Source organism: Tursiops truncatus, chromosome 10 (genome assembly GCF_011762595.2).
Source record: "Tursiops truncatus isolate mTurTru1 chromosome 10, mTurTru1.mat.Y, whole genome shotgun sequence".
Lineage (NCBI taxonomy): Eukaryota > Metazoa > Chordata > Mammalia > Artiodactyla > Delphinidae > Tursiops > Tursiops truncatus.
In genome coordinates, this window is record NC_047043.1 from 98,517,122 (window position 1) to 98,540,317 (window position 23,196).

The window sequence follows — 23,196 nt, forward strand, 5'->3', positions numbered from 1 at the left end:
GATACTATACATAGAAAAGCCTAAAGATGCCACCAGAAAACTACTAGAGCTAATCAATGAACTTGGTAAAGTTGCAGGATACAAAATTAATACACAGAAATCTCTTGCATTCCTATACACTAACAACGAAAGGGCAGAAAGAGAAATTAAGGAAACAATCCCATTTACCGTTGCAACAAAAAGAATAAAATACCCAGGAATAAACCTACCTAAGGAGGCAAAAGACCTGTACACAGAAAACTGTAAAATACTGATGAAAGAAATCAAAGATGACACAAACAGATGGAGAGATACACCATGATCTTGGATTGGAAGAATCAATATTGTCAAAATGACTATACTACCCAAAGCAATCTACAGATTCAATGCAATCCCTATCAAATTACCAATGGCATTTTTCACAGAACTAGAACAGAAAATTTTACAATTTCTTTGGAAACACAAAAGACCCTGAATAGCCAAAGTGATCCTGAGAAAGAAAAACAGAGCTGCAGGAATCAGGCTCCCTGACTTCAGACTATACTACAACGCTACAGTAATCAAGACAGTATGGTACTGGCACAAAAACAAATACAGATTAATGGAACAGGATAGAAAGCCCAGAGATAAACCCACACACCTATGGTCATCTAATCTACAACAAAGAAGGCAAAAATATACAATGGAGAAAAGACAGCCTCTTCAATAAGTGGTGCCGGGAAAACTGGATAGCTACATGTAAAAGAATGAAATTAGAACACTCCCTAACACCATACACAAAAATAAACTCAAAATGAATTAAAGACCTAAATGTAACGCCAGACACTAGAAACATAGGCAGAACACTCTATGACATAAATCATAGCAAGATCCTTTTTGACCCACCTCCTAGAGAAAGGGAAATAAAAACAAAAATAAACACATGGGACCTAATGAATCTTAAAAGCTTTTGCACAGCAAAGGAAACCATAAACAAGACCAAAAGACAACCCTCAGAATGGGAGAAAATATTTGCAAATGAAACAACAGACAAAGGATTAATCTCCAAAATATACAAGCAGCTCATGCAGCTCAAAATCAAAAAAACAAACAACCCAATCCAAAAATGGGCAGAAGACCTAAACAGACATTTCTTCAAAGAAGATATACAGATGGCCAACAAACACATGAAAAGATGCTCAACAACACTATTAGAGAAATGCAAATCAAAAGTACAATGAGGCATCTCCTCACACCGGTCAGAATGGCCATCTTCAAAAAAATCTACAAACAATACGCTGGAGATAGTGTGGAGAAAAGGGAACCCTCATACACTGTTGGTGGGAATGTAAATTGATACAGCCACTATGGAAAAGAATATGGAGGTTCCTTAAAAGCTAAACACAGAACTACCATATGACCCAACAATCCCACTCCTGGGCATATACCCAGAGAAAACTGTAATTCAAAAAACCACATGCACCCCAATGTTCATAGCAGCACTACTTACAATAGGCAGGACATGGAAGCAACCTAAATGTCCATCAACAGAGGAATGGATAAAGAAGATGTGGTACATATATACAATGGAATATTACTCAGCCATAAAAAGAATGAAATTGGGTCATTTGTAGAGACATGGATGGCCTTAGAGAGTGTCATACAGAGTGAAGTAAGTCAGAAAGAGAAAAGCAAATATTGTATAATAATGCATATATGTGGAATCTAGAGATGATCTTATCGGCAAAGCAGAAATAGAGACATAGATGTAGGGAACAAACGTACAGATACCAAGGGGGAAAGGGGTGGGGTGGGAGGAACTGGGAATGCACTGTGGTAACCTAAATGGGAAGGAAGTCCAAAAGGGAAGGGATATCTGTATGTATATGGCTGATTCATTTTGTTGCACAGTGGAGACTAACACAACATTGTAAAGCAACCATATTTCAATAAAAGTTAATAAAAAAGGCAAAATAAAACAACTCAAATTTCAGAAGTATATGGTAAACCATTAGAATATGTTCAAGCATATTCTATGTCTGAGAAACTACCACTTGGAGGAAATACGTAGGTAATGCTATATTGTTTTAGAAAATGTTATTCGCCACAGTAAGGAGCTGTTTTCTTGCTATGCTCCATGAATGTCAGATCTACATAAGCTATCTACTGAAAATCCTTACTTAATATCTATTTTATACCTTCCAATCACAGGTGAAGAACAGACCATACTGGGCTCTCAGGAATAAAAAAAAAAACATTTTTCACATTCTCAGAAAATATAAAAATTGCTAAAAGAGCAAGAAAATGGCTTTTGAGGGCTAGTTCAAGTCCATGTGAGAAGAACAAGGATTGACTCAATTTATTCTTTCCAAAATCTTACTAGCCATAGATGGCTTCGGCAGGGGAAGATATGAAGCTATTACATTTTTAAATAACCTGGCTTCATTGTTCTTTGTTGTTTAATTTCCCACTAAACTGCATACAGCCCTAGTGGTTCCAAATATTCTTTAAGAATAGCAAAATAAAAATATAACCAAGAAGGAGTAGGAAGCAAGTTGAAGACACGTATGCTCTTAACTGGCTACTTATGGGAATATAATGCTTTCCAAACTTCTTAAAGTTTGTTATAAAAAAACAATTTAAGGGCCAATTTCTCATTCCTTTGCCCTTTCTCTTGAGATACCATCACATTATAGTATTCCATAGTTTCATGTCATTAAGCTTAGACAACAGGCCTTATTATATTAGTAAGATGCGGTTGGAAGGCTGCTGGTCTGCAGAAGAGATGGAGTTGAGTCCTTGCTTTGCTATCCATCAGTTTTGGAACTTGTGTGATTTATGGAGCTTAAAATGAATCGAGGTTTAGTACCTAAGAAAGAGGACTAGAGCTTGCAAGGTTGAGGTTGAAAAACTAGAGAAAGCATAAATAGGATAATTGAAGACAACACATGAATTGTCAAAGGAAAATTCAAAGACAATAAATATAATATTTAGCTATTTACACCAGAACATATACTTAATAAATACTATTAAATATTTATTAAATGAAGGAATAAATGAGTAAGTAAAACTCTGGGAATAGTTAAAATTTAGGACAAAAGACAAAGATAAATTTTACTCTGTTGCAGATTAAATGATCTCAGAGTAAATATTCACCTGTCTCCTGTTTTTTCCTGAGACATTATGTCTTAACGCATTCTGCCATCTACTTTGGTAGTTTTAACCTGAGAAGTCAAAAGCTTGAAGAGAGGTGAGAAACTAGAGGTGTTCTTAGTGAAACATGATAAGGATTGGAGTAAAGTAGTGGCAGAGGAAATGTGAAAGAAAGGCCTAGTGATTCTTCTGAAGAAGGAACCAATAGGATTTGTTGACTACATATTAGAGATGAAAGAGAAGAATGAATAAAGATGAGGCCCCTATACGGGAAAAGAATCTAAAAAAGAGTGGATATACGTATATGTATAACTGACTCACTTTGCTGTACACCTGAAACTAACACAACATTGTAAATCAACTATACTCCAATAAAAATTTTTTTTAAAGTTAAAAAAAAAAAAAGATGAGGCCCAAATTTCCAGTCTAAGAAAGTGATGACGCAATAGGGAAGATGAAAAACAGGGTTAGTTTTAGGAAGGACAATTATGAATTCAAATTTAGATATTTTGAATTGCAATAAGGAAAAGATAATCATTTAGAAATGGTTAGAAAGAAAGTGAAGCTGGTATTCTGATCCAAAGAAAAGGATCTCCTAGACATACTTCTATTAACTAGTGTCAACATTTAATGTAAGATGACAAATATGAAGCCAAATATTTACATGTTCTTTGGCCCAAGTGTGCTTACATTAAATAGGAACAGCGTATAAGGGAACAAGTCTTGCTAAGGTCAAAGCAACTAACTTCTAAATTCCAAACTCACATCAGGTTTATAGTAGTCAAAGTGGCTGAATGAGAATCTGTACTGTTCCTGAAAATATCACAAGCACAGGTTCACTAAGCTGAAGCTAGGAAACAACTCACTCCAATAAACTCACTTCAGTGAACTGCAATCAATGTATATACAATAGATATATACACAGCAATAGTATACTTATGATTATAATCACAGAGGGGAAAAGGAAGAAGACAAGGAAGATAACACACACCTTCTACTGGCGTCAATAAATATGTTCTAATATAAAAAGTATAGCGAATTAATGTCCCTTCAGATGCTAACTCATTTATTATATTAAAAAAATCTTAAACTGATGTAGAGTTGATTTACAATGTTGTGTTAACTTATGGTGTACAGCAAAGTGATTCAGTTATATATATTTTTTCATATTCTATTCTATTATGGTTTATTTCAGGATATTGAATACACTTTCCTGTGCTATACAGTAGAACCTTGCTGTTTATCTATTTTATATATCGTAGTTTGTATCTGCTAATCCCTAACTCCTAATTTATCCCCACCCCCACCCCCTTTCCCCCTGGTAACCATAAGTTTCTTTTCTATGTCTGTGAGTCTGTTTCTGTTTTGTAAATAAGTTCATTTGTGTCACAGTTTAGATTCCACATATAAGTGATATCATATGGTATTTGTCTTTCTTTTTGTCTTACTTCACTTAGTATGATCATCTCTAGGCCCATCTACATTGTTGCAAATGACATTATTTCCTTTTTTATTGCTGAGTAGTATTCACATTGTGTATCTATGCCACATCTTCTTTATAAATTCATCTGTCAATGGACATTTAGGTTGCTTCCATGTCTTGGCTATTGTAAATAGTGCTGGTATGAACACTGGGGTGCATGTACCTTTCCAAATTAGAGTTTTTTCTGGAAATGTGACCAGGAGTGCAATCGTATGACAACTCTATTTTTTTAATTAATTAATTAATTTATGGCTGCATTGGGTCTTCGTTTCTGCGTGTGGGCTTTCTCTAGTTGCAGTGAGTGGGGGCTGCTCTTCGTTGTGGTGCACGGGCTTCTCATTGTGGTAGCTTCTCTTGTTGCGGAGCACGGGCTCCAGGCACGCAGGCTTCAGTAGTTGTGGCGTGCGGGCTCAGTAGTAGTGGCTTGTGGGCTCTAGAGTGCAGATTCAGTAGTTGTGGCACACGGGCTTAGTTGCTCCGCGGCACGTGGGATCTTCCCCGACCAGGGCTAGAACCCGTGTCCCCTGCATTGACAGGCAGATTCTTAACCACTGCACCACCAGGGAAGTCCAGCAACTCTCTTTTTAATTTTTTAAGGAACCTCCATACTGTTTTCCATAGTGGCTGCACCAATTTACATTCCTGTCAACAGTGTAGAAGAGTTCCCTTTTCTGCACACCCTCTCCAGCATTTGTTATTTGTAGACTTATAATGATGGCCATTCTGACTGGTGTGAGGTGGTACCTCATCATAGTTTTGATTTGCATTTCTCTAATAACTAGCGATGTTGAGCACTTTAGATACTAATTTAGACATCAATGTTTCCTCAGAAAAATATCTTAGATGAAAAAGAGGGAATGGCACCGAATAAGTGCTGTGACAAGAGCACCAGGGTGCTAACAGCATACTGCTACCCCTAATACCTGTACTGCTGGGGTTCTCCCTTTCCAGTGAGAAAAGAAAAGAAGAGGGAAGGGCAGAGGGAGATGAAATATGCCGGGGGCTCTCCTTCCAACCAGGGTTACTCCTGACATTTTGGCCATTATGTCATCCATGGGCTCTATTCACTAAAGCCAGAATCACTCCCCTCTCCACATCTTTGCGACAACCAAAATACCCTCTCACATTTCCAAAAGCTAGGGTGGGCAGTGGGGTGGAGAGGTGGAGGTGGGGTAGGAGTTGATAAGTTCCTGGACACCTGAACTTTACAATTCAAGAATTTTCATGAAATATGGTTCATTCATTAAATATCTATAAGCCTTCAATCTTGATTTTACTTGTCAGAATCCAGTAATAAATGCCATCATGTTCACTGGCCTGATTTCCTTAGGCTCAACCTATTTGAAATACTTCCAAAAAAAAAAATCTAATATAGCAATAAAATGATGTATTCGCAGAAGAGAGAGGAAACCCTGTTCCGAGGTTTCTGTATTCCGTTAGACTACACGTAGGTTTGCTACAGTATTTGAATGGGTTAATTAACACAGGCTATCACTAAACTCTGTAATTTCACTACGGTAACAGTGAAATAAGGACTTACAGCTGCAGGTCAACAACCTGGGGTCCCAGTGAAACTACTCATAAAGTAAGGCTCCCTAAAAGTTATGAGACCAATTTATTTATAATTACATAAAAGAAGGGGGATACATATGGTGGGGCCTACATTTGCTTCTGGTTCTCCAGGACCAGGCAGACAATGTAGGCTCAATAAATGTCTGCTGAATGAATCCATAAGAAATAAGAATATAAATCATATCACCTCAAATACATGCTTATGCTATTTAAATCTACAGATAGTTGTGGCTGGTTTCTGAATTGGAATCTTCCATTTTTTTGCATTCAATGTTTTACAGAGCCACCTCTGATTGCTAGACAGTGTTTGCCTATGAATTAATTTTAGTCCTCTAAGGACTGAGTTAGTTTCTGATATTCTACAACCACATAAAAGGTAGAGTTACAATTTTTTTTCTCCACAGAATTCCAAGCCAGAGTTGTAACAGACCGTAAAAGATAGTTTACCCCATGATTAAGTGAAAGCATCCACAATTAAAATGAGGAGACAAATTTCTCACATAAGACTAAGAAGCAATAAATATGGAAGACCTCTGTTTCCAAGCCATTATTTAGAAAATCAATATGGAACTGCCTCTAGTTTGTTCTTGACTTTGGCAGTCACTCAGGAGAAAAACATTTTCTATCTTCCCATGAATATTTTCTGACAAAATTACCTCTATCTCCTAATGATTTGATAAAAATTAATTTTCAAAACATTTTGAAGTTAAAATTAACTTTAAAGTTTAGATGATTGCTAAGGCTTCATAGGGTATTATAGAATTTGTAGACAATTAGTCTAGGGAGCTGGAAAGGAAAAGTCCTAATTAAAATTCCTAATAACTTCGTGCTGTCTCTCGTGCACGTTAAGGGGAAAACTTTAATAAGACAAATTTGCCCATGATCAACTGACAACAAATGTTCTTTGTTCTTAGTGGCTCCTTGTAAACAAAACTGAGATGGGGATATTGTTAAGCATCTCTCTTATTCTTTTCAACTACTGGGAACTCTGTTTTCTCTCAGGGTGTTTTATGTTGTAAGTATATCAACAACAATGTTTCTGTTATAACATCCTAATATTAAGGTAATATTAATAATGCTTCTTTTCTAGAATTTTAATTTCAAAGAATGACTAAGACAACCTAATTTTTTTTTTTCCTTTGGCCGCGCCACACAGCTTGTGGGATCTTAGTTCCCTGACCAGGGATTGAACCCAGGCCCTGGCAGTGAAAGCACCAAGTCCTAACCACTGGACCACCAGGGAATTCCCAAGACAATCTAATTAAAATGTATTGCAATGTAACAAGAGCTTTGTCTAATTTAGGTTAATTAAGATCTTACCCACTAGGTAAGATCCCACAGTATCTAAAATACTTTGAGTTAAGAGATCTGCTAGAGAACCTAGTCACAGCATCTAATTTAGTCCCCGTGTTTGCTTTCTCTTTAATTGAAAATGGTGTTAAGAACAGTTGATCTTTCCATAAATCACATAATGTGGTGACTTATGCTTTACGTCTGAGAATACCACTGGATTCCAACTTTACAGCTCAAAAATTTAATTATTCTTTTCAGCTGCTTGACATCTTCAACTCTAAGCATGGCAATGTCTTTAGCCAAGGATTAATGAAGAGGTTGAAAAGGACAGGAAGCAAATTGCAACAATTCATCAGAGACTGTGTTCCAGGATGATATTGTAGAACTCTTTTCACTCATTCCTTCACTTACTCAGTTATGAATAATCAGTTATAACTTCCCCCTCAAAAGATATGAAAAACTCTCTTAAATGTACTGCTGGGGCTTCCCTGGTGGCATAGTGGTTAAGAATCTGCCTGTCAATGCAGGGGACACGGGTTCATTCCGTGTTCCGGGAAGATCCCAAATGCCGCGGAGCAACTAAGCCTGTGTGCTACAACTACCTAACCTGCACTCTAGAGCCCGCGAGCCACAACTACTGAAGCCCACATGCCTAGAGCCTGTGCTCTACAACAAGAGAAGACACTGCAATGAGAAGCCTGCGCACCGCAACAAAGAGTAGCCCCCGCTCATAGCAACTAGAGAAAGCCCGTGCAGAGAAGCGAAGACCCAACGCAGCCAAAAATAAATAAATTAATTTAAAAAAAATTTTTTAATGTACTGCTGAAATCTAGATATCCTATGTCTTCAGAATATCCCTACTACTATAGTAATCCTATTAAAAAAGGAAATGAGTTTAATCTAGGGTAATTAAACTTAGAAAATCTAATGCCCTAGGAACTAGGGCTTCTTTTGTAAAGTATTTATTTATGTACTCCTAAACTTTAATAGTAACAATTTAATGCTAAGGAGACTGAAAATTTGTCTATTTTTCGAAGAATTAATAACAACCACAAAATACCTTTGTACACCTAATTTTAACATTAATAAGAAAACTGAGTTCAGTTCCCCGACAGGGAGCCAAAAAAAAAGAAAAAAAAACCTGAAGCATTACAGTTTTACCTTAAGACTCTCAATGTTTTAGAAACTTTAGATCAAGTAAATGTTTAAAGTACATATATACACCATATGGTTACACCCATTTCACTGTACATTTTTTAATTAATTTTAAATTTCTATTTATTAATTGGTAGGCTACAGAGATTAATCTCATGTAAATTAAGGTATGCCATTCTCACTTAAGGCAGATTTTGTTTCAGCAAAATAATGTGTAAATTAAGGATTTACATATAGAATGATATTTATTACATTTAAAAATATTATACTGGACTTAAAAGTGGCTATTTAAAGGAATCTAGAATGCCTGCTTTTGAAAGTAAATAATCACCCTACCAAAAGTTATAAGGCTTTGTCTAAATCCAGATTTTCCTATATACTAGTAGTTCCAGTTTAAGTCCAGTAAAATTCCTCATTTAACTTCTATGAGTACTTTGTAATCAAAGAAAAATAATCAGTTAAGAAATTGCTTTTTAAGTCTAATAAACTAGAAAGAGAAAATATGCTAAGTTTGAGACCTGTGTCTCTGTCCATTTCTGAGTCATAGGAAAATGTGTTACTTTATTTTTAAAATCAATCTATACATGTCTGTACCTGTAAATTCTGAATCTGCTAAAATCTAAAGATCTTGAGAGGTTATCTTGTGAAATAGTCTTATTTTACAGGTGAGGAATAAAAGCTCTTGCATGTTAAATGAATCCCCAAGTTCCTATCTAGTTGTGATAGGGCTGGGACTATAAACCATGTCTCTTGAGCCTCAGCCTCTGGCTGATATTATTCTCCTCTTTAGAGACAACTGAGGCTCTAGTGGCACTACAGCCTAGAACCCTTGCCTCCAAGGTGAAAATATTCACTCTGATCGTCAAAACCACAACCACCTGGTCAGTGAGAACCAGTAAGAGTTCTGCCTTACTCTAATCCTGCTTTCATGCCCCCAAAGAAATAATTAATTGTGTATAGTCTTTAGACCTTGCTCATTGTTTGAGGTATGAACAGCTGCCACCTGGATGTCCTGCACTTGGCTTTACTATTTCTCCCTACCCAGCTCCAAAACTCAGAGGTAATTTTTATATAATTAACTCAGTGGAGAGTAACAGTGAGTCAAATGATGCAAGCAATTTACCAGAGCTTGTACTGGGGAAACCTAAGATAAACAGACAAAAATTAGATTGTTTCATATAATAACCTATATTTGATAAATCATGTATGATAAAATGTATGTAGGATAAATGTAAATGTAATGATGTAGAATGTAAAAGCAGCATTAGTTTAGGAAGAAGTATGTAATAAAAGTTCCCTCTTCTACTGCTCTTGCAAATTTTGTGACCTAGTTGGCAGTTCTCTTCTTCAAAATGAAAACAGAGCTTTTAGAAATTAAAAGAATTATCTGAATAGAGAGAACAAACTACTGGTTACCAGTTAAGGAGACAGGAGAGGGAAGGGGGAAGGGGCACCATGGGGAGAGGGGATTAAGAGGTACAAACTACTATGTATAAAATAAATAAGCTACAAGTATATATTGTACAGCACAGGGAACATGCCAATATTTTATAATAACTATAAATGAAGTATAACTTTAAAAATGGTGAATCACTATGTTATATACCTGAAACTTACATAATACTATAAATCAACTATAGTTCAATATATATATATAAAAGAATTATCTGAAGATGCAGAATTATGGTAAACTTCCTCTAGACTACTCACTCCCCCATTTCATTCACATACTAATCCATGTAGTCTTTACTTCTTTTTTTTTTTTTTTTTTTTTGCGGTACGCGGGCCTCTCACTGTTGTGGCCTCTCCCGTTGCGGAGCACAGGCTCCGGACGCGCAGGCTCAACGGCCATGGCTCACGGGCCCAGCCGCTCCGCGGCATGTGTGATCTTCCCGGACCAGGGCACAAACCCGTGTTCCCTGCATCGGCAGGCGGACTCTCAACCACTGCGCCACCAGGGAAGCCCCCTAATAGCTCTTTTGTGAGAATTATCTTGGAGTATTAGATCTTTCTGAACACCTCATCTCCAGTGATGGCCATTAACAGAATAAATGAAAAGCCTTTAACTCCAGGACACTTAAAAAAATTCCTGTGAACCCACCAGATAACTGTAAAATAGGATGATACAGGATCCAATTCCCTAATAAGGAAGAAGGCTTCACTTTGGTGCAGCAGGGGATGTCAAAGACATTTAATATTGTTGAACTTCAACTGGGCATCAAAAGCTCCTTGGGACCCTCATAAGAATGTCTTCCCTGAACTTGCAATCAGTCCCTAGATTGATTAAATTAACAGGTCCCTAGATCTTTCAAATAGACAATATGTATGAGGAACCACTAAAAAAAAAAAAAAAAAAGCCAACTTGAATTAGGCTTCTCCACTCCCCAGGAATGATTCTGTATAAACTTTTCCTCACAAGGTTCTACCGAACAAAAAATACTGTCTTCCACCCAAGTACCAATTCTAAACAGTTTGAATTCTCTATTTATCCTCAGACTTCAAACAACCACTAAACTTTTCATTAAGAGCAGATAATAATGAAAGGACATATTCTAATCATATTTCCTGCGCTTCTATATCTCAACTTTTCTTATTTTATTTGTCTGGAAAAAGAATTCTAAATTGTTCCCCAAACTATTTAAAAATCAAATACAGGCTCCTAAATATATCTAACTGGTAGAGGAATCCCTGTACTTTAGGTACTGAAGATGCACATGCAGTTCATACTCATACACACACATACACATGCACACGCACACTCGTGCCCTTCCCTTGCCATCAACCCCCAACCCGCCCCTTACACATGGAGGTTAGGACTATAAACAAGAAGATGACAATTATGGTGATTTAGGAAGGAGCATCTCTGAGGTTGTCTCTTCTGTATTAGACCTCTTTAGACTATTTATTGAAGAGAAGAATGTTTTCCTTCCTACCTCCAACCCTGTCCCCATTCCACCTTATAACACACACGCACACACACTCCTGTCCACGCTCAAGGTGAAGCGTATATGAATTTAGGTACAAATGAGCCTACTTTTAGTTTAAAGGACTGTTATTTAATTAGAATCAAATTAGTGACATTCCTTACTCTCCAGCTGAAAGTAATCTCCCTTCTCTGAAGTTCTAAACTGTATCCTTTTTGTTATATATTACCTTCCTATTTTCATTTTTTTGCAAGCTTTTATATTTTCTAATAGAGACCACAAGTCCTTAGGTCAGGGCTGTGTCCTACACATCCCTGAACTCCTTATAGCACCCACCACAGTACTTTATACTGAGTGGCCAGTCACTGTTTTCATTCTTTTTTTAAAAAATTATTATTTATTTATTTGTTATTTATTTTTGTCTGCGTTGGGTCTTCGTTGCTGTGCACAGCCTTTCTCTAGTTGCCGTGAGCAGGGGCTACTCTTCGTTGCGGTGCGCAGGCTTCTCATTGCGGTGCCTTCTCTTGTTGTGGAGCATGGGCTCTAGGTACGCGGACTTCAGTAGTTGTGGCACACAGACTCAGTAGTTGTGGCTTGCGGGCTCTAGAGCGCAGGCTCAGGAGTTGTGGCGCACGGGCTTAGTTGCTCTGCGGCATGTGGGATCTTCCCGGACCAGGGCTCGAACCTGTGTCCCCTGCGTTGGCAGGAGGATTCTCAACCACTGCACCACCAGGGAAGCCCTGTTTTCATTCTTATATTAAATGAGTTCATATTTGTAAAGTGCTCTGAATAGTGCCTGCACATGCAAGTGCCACTGAAGTTTGTTAAATATTATAAATGAAAGAAACATCATTTTTCTCTTCTCTCTACTGAATTCTTCCTATCAGCATGATTTTTTTCCATCTCCCACCTTAAAGAAATTTCTTTTTGACTGCATTTCCTCTACCAGTTACTCCCTACTTCTCTGCTCCTTATTACAGTAAAACTCATAAAAATGGTATAAAACTCACTGTCTTCAAATTCCTCTCTTCCCATTCTCAAAGCCATTCAACTGGATTTTATCTCATTCTATCAAAAAGTTTTTGTCAAGGTGACCAATCATCGTCACATTACTAAATCCAAAGACGAGTTCTTAGTCCTCATCTTACTTGACCTATCGGTGTGGCATGTGACACAGCTGATCTTTCCGCCCTCTTATGAAGTCTTTCTATAGTTGGCTTCCAGTACACATACTCTCATTTCCCTCCTCCCTCACAGGTTCCTCTTCCACTTCTCAAACTGAAGTGCTCAGGGCTCAGAGCTTTTTCCTCTTCTCTTCTTTACACTCATTCTCTCTCTTGATGACTTCACCTAGTCTCATGACTTTAAATATCATCTAATTGTGATACCTTCTTAAATTTTATTTTCAGTCTCAACATCTCCTGAATTCCAGTCTCATACAGCCAACTGTCTATTCGACATTCCCACTTGGATATCTAGTAGACATCTCAAACTGAACTCTTCCTCTTTCCCACAAAACCTGCCCCACCAGCAGACTTTTTATCTCAAGGACAAATCCATTCTTCCAGCTGTTCAAGCTAAAATCCTTGTAGTCATCAATTTCTCTCTTATAGCCAATCCACCAGAAAATCCTGTTGGTTCTACATTCAAAATACATCAAAAATCTAAATACTTCTCATTATCTTCACTTCTACTACTTTAGTCTGAGCCATGATCATACCTCGTCTGGATTAGTACGATGGCCTCCTCACTGGTCTCCCTTGTTGCCATATAATCTATTCTCAATACAACAGCCAGAATGATCCTTTAAAAACCTAAGTCAAATCACGTCACTCCCCTGCTTAATTTTTTCTATGTGTCCTCCTTACACTCAAAGAGAAAACTAGTCCTTAAAAATGGCTTTCAGGGGCATACCTGATTTGGCCCTCTGTGTGGCAGATTAATAGCACAAATTCATCCAATCTAGTATGCCCTTCCCTTTACAATTTGACTTTCCCATTCCTCCCATCAAGAGATGGAATCTATTTCTCCATCCCGTGATAAGGTCCAAGGTTTGGCCATGGACTTGTTTTGGCCCAGTGAAACATTACCAAATGTCACACAAGCAGAGACTTGAAAAGTGTTTGTGCCTGGGGCTTGCTTTCTCTTGCTATACCGAGACCTTCAGCAGGCTTTACAGCTCAGTCAACGACAACTCTATCCTTATAGCTGTTCAGGCTAAAATCCTTGTACCACAAGGAGAGAGGCTCAGCTGTACCAACCGCCAAACATGTCTTGAATGACCTAACAACTACAGTGACTCCCCAGGCAAGACCAGCACAAGAACACCTAACTCAGCCCAGCCCAAATACCTGACTCATAGAATTATGAGCAAATAAAATAGTTGTTTAAAGTCACTAAGTTTTGGGGTGCTTTGTTATACAGCAATAGATAACTGAGGCACTCGATTACATCTTTGACACCCCAATTACTACCACTCTACACTCCCTTATTCTTACTCTAGTCACACCAACCTCTTTCCTATTCCTTGTATCCATCAGGAACACTCTTGCCTTTGTTCTGTACCCTCTGTTGGGAATGCTCACTGCTCAGACAGCTGTATGGCTAACCTGCTTGCCTCTTTCAAGCCCTTCCTCAAATGTCTTCTTTAATGAGGCTTACACTTACTATCCAATTAAAAATGGCAGCCCAGGGACTTCCCTGGTGGTGCAGTGGTTAAGAATCTGCCTGGCAATGCAGGGGATGCGGGTTCGAGCCCTGGTCTGGGAAGATCCCACATGCCACGAAGCAACTGAGCTCATGCACCACAACTCTTGAGCCTGCACTCTAGAGCCCACAAGCCACAACTACTGAGTCTGTGTGCCACAACTACTGAAGCCCCTGCGCCTTAGAGCCCGTGCACTACAACAAGAGAAGCCACTTCAACGAGAAGCATGTGTACCACAACGTAGAGTAGCCCCCATCTGCCGTAACTAGAGAAAGCTCGTGTACAGAAACGAAGACCCAACGCAGCCAAAAATAAATAAATAGATAAATTTATCCCCCCCCCAAAAAGGCAGCCTGCCCCCAGCACTTCCAATCTCCCTTTCCCAGCTTTATTATTTTATAGCCCACACTTAACATACTCCTAGTTAACTTAATAGGCTTATTACTTGTTGTCATCTTCCCCAACTAGAATGTAAGCTGCATGAGGGCAGACAATCCATCTCAACTCCCAAACTCTGATATACAGCAGAATCTGAATAACTGTTTGTTCAGTGAACAAATGATTGGCCTATACCATCCTCTCTTTCAGATAGGATATACTGGAGCTCTGGCATTTAATTTCTGGCGTGAATTAAAATAATCAATGACAAATGTTTTTAAGCATTAGGTCAGAGTTCTCGACCTGTTTTCCCTCTAACAGTCTTAAGGGATATAAAACATTCTCATGAGGAGAAGGAAGGCATTTTGAGCACTGGGAGGAGGGAAACACTGCAACATGAAACAGTCTCCTGCTGCTGCCTTACTGTACACTTCTCATCCACCATTCAAATCACTATTCTAGCTATTTCTTTTGAATGAAACTCAATTAAAAAGAAATCCCACAATTACAAAATAATGTGGGCAGAACTTTGCATCGTTCCTATGGAATCTGACTTTTATGTGGCATTCTGAGCTCTATGGAGTGATGAGATTTAGGTCAAGCAGCAGTTTGAGGTTTAGATGGGAGGGGAGTTTTGTTTTATCTTTCAAAAGTTCACCATTTAATAAAGTGACAGCCCAATGTAAATAACAATTGTTTAAAAGATAGCATCTATACAGAACCAATGATTACACATGCTATGTTCTAAATTGTCACTGTAATTTCTGTGCATTTGTACAGAAAAGCAAGGCAACTTATACAGATGAGTGGTGCTGCAGGGTTATTAAGAAAGGAAAGAGGAAATTATTCATCTTTAAAACTGGTCAACAACTGGGAATATTATCTTATGTATTTAAAATATAAATATAAGTTCAATATATATACAATGCATTCTATAATATCCCACTTCCTGAAACTCTCCATTTATTTCCTAGAGTCTGATATGTTTTCCCCTCTAGAGTTTTCTTCCTTCAAAATGTTTATTCTGTAGCTTTCACAAAGTGTGTTGCAACCTCATGCAAGGAGGTTATATGTAAACCCCTATCTAGAGCAGTTTGATGTATCCAGATAGCCATATTAAGAATTTCAGAAACTAGAGCAAGTACCTCATTTCTGAACATTTTAATCATTGTTTCAATAGGAGTATTTTAGTTCACCAGATTTGACGAATAGTTTGGGTAAGTGAGACAGAGACATGGGTAGTGAAGCAAGGAAACACAATCATTCACTCAGGTACTAAGTATACACTTTTGGCAAGCTTCCTCTACTCATGGATTAATGCAATAAATGGAGAAAATAAAATCAATTATGAATATTTAGATTATGTTTTACGTTTCCCTCCTCTTTTTGGACTGTCAATAATGGTGAAAAAGGAGTTAACTTCTGTTTTACTATCAGTCTCCACCCCCTATCCTTTTAGGTTTTACCTATGAATTCTTTCCTTTTGACCACCCCATTCAACCTGGGCTCGCATTCTTAATAAAACATAGATAAGTAAACTGACCTTTTATTACCTCAGAACAAACAGAGATGTGCCAGGGTTTTAAAATCCAAGAGACAGAACAAACAACAGAAAAAAAAGGGTACAGAGCAGGGAGGGGTACAATCTGTTAATAAAGTTGGCATTTAAATTATCAACCCTAAGGAGTAAGAGGAATTTAATATCAAACTTCAGGGTGAAAAATCTGTTTGGATCTTAAATCCAATGGCTCACACCAAACAATATTAATAAACATTAGTTTTAGAATCAGGTAAAACTACAAAGAATCTGCTTTTCTTTAGCATTTATCTCAGAAAATATCTATGCATCGTTTTTAAAGCCAACACCAAAAAACCATGGTAAAATCAAGCTATAGGCAAGGTTTTGTACGCATGACTATGGATGAAATGTGAAAGCGGTGGTTGTGCTGCATAAAGCTGGATCACCCTCCCATCTAGCTGTATCTCAGGGACTTACTCTGGTGATCTGAAAACATGAACTAGCACCAAGATATGTGCATACTGCTTTACAATTCAGAAAATTGCCAAGTCTTCGGGAAAAATACACTGAAAACAAGTAGCTGAGTAATAAGAACCGTTTTTGGTTTTTTTTTTAATGTGAGAAATATTTCAAATGGTTTTAATCCAAATTCTCATTTGTTATGCATGCCTGGCATCTTCAAATTTAACCCAAGCTTTTCCCAAGCTGCCAAAAGCAAACGAAACTCTTTTGTTCATTGAAGAAAACACTTATTTTTGGATAACTATTTAGCCTGAGAGAGTGAGGATGACATTTACTCTGCACTGAAACAGCCCATCATATGGGAGAATGGGGACACTCTGGTATGATCTCAGCATGACCACACAGCCAAAGAACACCCTGTGCATTCTGCCTAAACACCTATGGGTAAAATGAACAACTAGGAAACACATAATATGCTTCTCAGTTATTGCAGTCTCACACAAGTCAGAACCAAAATAGCAAATACCCGTGGCTGAGATCTAGTGCTGAAAAACGCTAAGTTTCAGCAGCTCACAGCATTTCCTGTGTCTGTCTATTCAACCAGCCGCCACTTAAAGCTGTAGAATTATAAGATTAAGGAAGAGATTTTTTAAAAAGACAGATACACACACATATACAACATACGGTTTCCGAGGAGAGTGAGGGTTCCATGCTTGTGAGGGAGGAGGAGGAGGAATGTGTCGAATAACCCTCGGGTTTCTCCCAGATTTGAACATGCTGTACTGTGGCATGAGGTCAGCAGAGACTGACACCAGCCCTGTGAGGCTGAATTCTACCCTGACAAAGCAGTATCACTGTAATATGAAGCAAGAGGATCCAGGGCATGTTGGCCGGTGTACAGAGTGGCTGTTCTAGAAAGTAATGGCAATTCCAAAACAAGAGATCTATGCTGTCACATGAGATAATCTTCAGCCCAGTTAAGCAATAAGCACCCAAAATACATTGAATCCCAAACACAGGCAGCTCAAAGCATCAGGAAAATACTTTTTTCCTCAAATCTATTTTGTGTCTGGAGGAAATGAACAGGAAGTGGGAATCTGAAGAACTATAGGTTACTTTGTTTTGTATCACAAATAATATACTGATTCTATTCTAAGACGAGGCACAGTCTTTTGGCCACTGTGACCTAGCTGAGGAGCCCCAAAAGTTCTCTGTGACTTTACAAGGAAGAAGGGAGAATATTCTGAAAAAATATTTCTGGTAATAGATATATGCTGGAACTTAAGGTATGGTTAAAAAACTTCATTTCTCACATACACCCAAAAAGCAGAGGTTGCTACGAACCTAATGCATATTATTGTTTCTTTTTAGGTCACCAAGAATGTATACAACTGTACTGTTAGAAATTCTTCCCTGAAATAAGGGGAACACACAAAAAAAACGTCCTAAATAGAAAAAGGAACCAGAAGATGGAATTTCTGTCAAGAAAAAACATAGGACAATGTATATAATCCTTTACATTTTGTGGTCTCCCTTACATTATGAAAGTTTCACTCTAGACCAAAAGTGACGCAATCCTTTTATCATTCTCAAAAAGACAAAACTATGGTGAAAAGAATGAATTATGAATTATGGATTAATGGTGGGGTTAGGTGTGACTAACAAGGCAGTCTTTCAGAGTGATGGAACACATGAACACACACATGCACATGCAAAATTAGCACACAGCATCAGCTTTCTCTCAAATGTCTCTCAAGTTTTCTTCTGAATCCCAGTTCTGCCATTTCTGAGAAGCACAACAGTATTATTGAAAACAACTCAGGCCTTCATAATTTCGGAGACTCTTACTTCCTCTTCAAGTGCTTCAGACTGCCTCACATAAAGCATGAGCCCAATGTATATTAGCTACCTTTTCTATTCATATTTGCATCACAGATGTATTCTCATAGACACCAATCACCATGGATTTCTATGCAGAAACTGAAAGTTTGCAAATCAGAATGAGAGTTCAAAGTTCTTTGCTTCCCCTGTGGCAGCTGACGACATCTCCAACAGATAAACTGCATCAAAGAGAAGCATGTCTACTGCTTGTTAATTTAGTAGCAGTAGCAGCAGCAGCAGCAGCAGCAGCAGCAGCAGCATGACAACTAAAGCTTGAACTTTGCACTTGTTGTCAAGAAGAAAATGGCACAGGATAAATCAATGAATAAAAACTGTTCTGCTCTTGTATTCTTTTCTGGTCTTTCTATACTCTTTTTCTGGTCTATTAGTCTTATATTTCCAAACAATATTTCTCAACTCAACCATGGGAAGGATAAGAAGTGTGAAAAGAGCTGAGAGATCAAAGCTATGAAGCACTCAAGACCTGCTTAGTTCCATATTTGGAAATTAATCATAGATATTTTATTGGTGGGGTGAGAAGGGTCTTCAAAGGGTATGAATATGAGAATTAATTCTAAGAAGTGACATCCTCTTGATTCAAAGCAAAGTCTACCCATCTCCACAAACTATAGTACTATTTTGGCCTCTTGTACTCACCTCTGTTTTCCACTCAGACTTCATTACCTCACCAGTGTTCTGTCCTCCCTGTCTCCTGAAGAAAAATGTCCAAGATTCCAGAAGACACATGGATAAACTATTATATGACTGTGCTTCATAACATTTAGCTCTTCTGGGACTTACAAGTTAATCAAATGGGATATACCTATGACCTTATTAACACGTGGTAGTAGTGTTCCACCTCACCACTGAGATCACCAATCTCAGGACTTTGGAATCATCCCTTTGGAACTACATCTTAAGCTTTCATATATAATAAATTAAATCTCACTGGTGCTACCCTATTCCTTCCCCCTCCTCTGCCCACCAGGATCTACTATCTTTCAAGAAAAGTCAAGGTGGTATAAAGAAATCAGGCAGAACTGGATTAGAAACATGACTCTACTGATTCCTGACTGTGCAACTTTCATAACCACTGAACATCAGTTTCTTCATCAAAATAAGAATACAGCACACCCTTCAGAATTGTTTTGAGCACTGACACACATACTATCAGATGCTACTACTACTACAGTGAATAAAACCAAATTTCAAGAATTATCTCTTCTATGTACATGGCTCTTTATGGAAGTTTTCAGAGTAATTAATTCAATATAATCTCCATTTTACAAAAAAGGAGATTGAGGCTTGCACAAGGTCCGGAATATGGTAGGGCCTCTGTAAATATCACCTACTATTCTTTTTTTTTTTTTTAGATTTTTGTTGTTGTTGTTGATGTGGACCATTTTTAAAGTCTTTATTGCATTTGTTACATCATTGCTTCTGTTTTATGTTTTGGGTTTTTTGGCCCCGAAGCACATGGGAACTTAGCTCCCTGACCAGGGATGGAACCCGAACCGCCTGCATTGGAAGGTGAAGTCTTAACCACTGGACCACCAGGGAAGTCCCTATCAGCTACTATTCTGAAGACTGACTTACTCAAGGTTACATAACTAGTGTAGGTTAGGATTAGAATGGAGGAATTCTGACTCTTCACTAACATTTTTTTTTGTTTTTAAATTGATTTTTGGCTGTATTGGGTCTTCGTTGCTGCGCGGGCTTTCTCTAGTTGAGCAGGGGCTACTTGTCGTTAGGGTGTGCAGGCTTCTCATTGTGGTGGCTTCTCTTGTTGCGCAGCATGGGCTCTAGGTGTGCGGGCTTCAGTAGCAACATGTGGGCTCAGTAGTTGTGGCTCACAGGCTCTCGAGTGCAGGCTCAGTAGTTGTGGCGCACGGGCTTAGCTGCCCCGCGGCATGTGGGATCTTCCTGGACCAGGGCTCGAACCCGTGTCCCCTGCATTGGCAGGCGGATTCTTAACCACTGCGCCGCCAGGGAAGCCCTAAAGCACCTTTTAAAAACTGATTTTTGGGGCTTCCCTGGCGACGCAGTGGCTGAGAGTCCGCCTGCCATGCAGGGGACACGGGTTCGTACCCCGGTCCAGGAAGATCCCACATGCCGCGGAGATGCTAGGCCCGTGAGCCATGGCCGCTGAGCCTACGCGTCCGGAGCCTGTGCTCCGCAACAGGAGAGGCCACAACAGTGAGAGGCCCGCGTACCGAAAACAACAACAACAACAACAACTGATTTTCTGTTACTCATGGCACCCGTTTCTCTTTCCGTTTTTTCTGTGTGGCCACTGGGACTCTCTTTCTTCCAGTGCCAGTGGCGGGGGTGGGGGAGGGGGAGGGCTTGCTTTGGCTTTGTGTGTGTGACATGAGTGGGACCAGGAGGATCCGAGCCTGGCAGCGAGGTCTGGGTGATGGGGGTGGTGGTGGTGGTGCAAGTTAAGAGCCCAGTCAAGGTGGGGTTGGGGTTGGTTTGCGCCTCTGTCCGTGATGACGAGTTCCTTGGCCAGCAGGACGCGGCTGTTCAGCTCCTCTCGGCCCTGGGAGGCGCCTGCATCCTGGAACCACTAAGGCAGGAGCGCCGGGGTCCCGGCTCCTGGCTCCCGCCACCCGCGAGTACAGGCGTCTTCTGCCTTCACTAACATTCTTTCCACTATTTTGCCATTCAGTTATTTGCATCCATTTCTGTGCTTCTGTGTTTACTTGGAGGAAATAAAATTATAAATTATATTTCTCATGCTCTAGCTCTGTCATTTATTTTTTCTACATTGGCTTTACCTTATAAATTTACAGCAGCTTTTGCATACTTAAAGTTCCCTCAAAGTTTCTCTGTACATTCATCTTAATAACTGAAGATTCCATGACTTACTTCAACAAAAGAAGTTAAGACCATCAGGTCATTTCTTTTGTTTTTTGCGGTACGCAGGCCTCTCACTGTTGTGGCCTCTCCCGTTGCGGAGCACAGGCTCCGGTCGCACAGGCTCAGCGGCCATGGCTCACGGGCCCAGCTGCTCCGCAGCACGTGGGATCCTCCCAGACCGGGGCACGAACCCGTGTCCCCTGCATTGGCAGGCGGACTCTCAACCACTGCGCCACCAGGGAAGCCCAGGTCATTTCTTGATAGACTTCTAACACTACAACTTAACTCTGTAATTCCAACACTGTAATTCCTCCTCAGCAGATGTCTCATCTATTACTTACGGTTTCCAACGGTCTGCCACGGGGAAAGGACCCTCTGATCTAAATATCTTTTTTTAAAAAATATATTTATTTTACTTATTTATTTTTTTGGCTGTGCCAGGTCTTAGTTGTGGCATGCAGGATCTTTGTTGCAGCATGCAGACTTCTTAGTTGTGGCATGCATGTGGGATCTAGTTCCCAGACCAGGGATCGAACCCAGGCCCCCTGCATTGGGAGCGCGGAGTCTTACCCACTGGACCACCAGGGAAGTCCCTGGTCTAAATATCTTGACCTCACACTCTTCACATAATTTACCTAGAAGCCAGATCAGAATTCTTTCATTTCTGCCATTTACAGCTCTCCTTTTAAAACAATGCTTAAGAATCATTTCCTTTGCCAAGACAACTCAACAGTCTTTTCAACAAATGATACTGGGACAAGTGGCTATCAACATGCAAAAGAATGAAGTTGGACTCTTCCTCACACAATATACAAAAATTAACTCAAAATGAATCGAGGATCTAAATGTAAGACCTAAAACTATGAAACTCTTAGAAGAAAACATGGGTGTAAATCTTCATGACCTTGGATATAGTCAATGGTTTCTTAGATATGACACCAAAAGCATAAGCCACAAAAGAAAAAAAATAGATAAAACAGACCAAACTTCAAAGGACACCATTAAGAAACTGAAGAGACAACCCACAGAATGGGAAAAAATGTTTGCAACTCATAAGCGTTATAAGGGACTTGTACATAGATTATATAAAGAACCATTACAACTAAATATTAGAGAGAAAACCCAATTTAGAAATGGGCAAAGGACCTGAAGAGACATTTCTCAAAAGGAGACTGACAAATGGCCAATATGCACATGAAGAGATGCTCAACATCATTAGCCATTAGCGAAATGCAAATCAAAACCACAATGAGATACCACTTCATACCTAACTAGGATGGCGATAATAAAGAAGACAGACAATAACTAGAATTGGTGAGAATGTAGAGAAAATAGAACCCTCATAGACTGCTGGTAGGAATGTAAAATGGTGCAGTCCCTTGGTAAACAGTCTGGCAGTTCCTCAAATGATTAAATAGAGTTACGAAATGATCCAACAATTCCACTCCTAGGTACATGCCCAAGAGAAATAAAGACAAATGTCCATACAAAAACTTGTGCACAGATATTCACAACAGCATTATTCATTGTATCAAAAAAGTAGAAACAACTCAAATGTCCATCAACTGATGAATATGTAAAATGTGATATATCCATATAATTGAATATTATTTGGCAATAATAAGGAAATACTGATATACAACATACAGTATAATCTTATAAATTTATTTATTTTTATTTATTTATTATTTTTGGCTGTGTTGGTTCTTCATTGCTGTGCACGGGCTTTCTCTAGCCGCAGCAAGCAGGCGCTACTCTTGCGGTGTGCGGGTGTTGCGCAGTGCGCGAGCTTCTCGTTGCGGTGGCTTCTCTTGTTGTGGAGCACAGGCTCTAGGTGCAGGGGCTTTAG

The 23,196-nt window shown here is 39.0% G+C and overlaps 1 protein-coding gene across 14 annotated transcripts in view; it reads right to left on the minus strand.

The window, feature by feature from the left end:
- Positions 1–23,196, minus strand: part of TMCC1 (transmembrane and coiled-coil domain family 1) — a 219,408-nt gene that overhangs the window by 51,026 nt on the left and 145,186 nt on the right. The window contains exon 1 of one of the 14 annotated variants that reach the window (XM_073787756.1): positions 17,289–17,434. The exons of the other annotated variants lie outside the window; for them this stretch is intronic. Within the exon in view, the coding sequence (XP_073643857.1) occupies positions 17,289–17,315 (27 nt within the window). The 5' untranslated portion in view covers positions 17,316–17,434. Of the gene's footprint in view, positions 1–17,288; positions 17,435–23,196 lie in introns of those variants that run through there. 14 annotated transcript variants of the gene reach the window in all.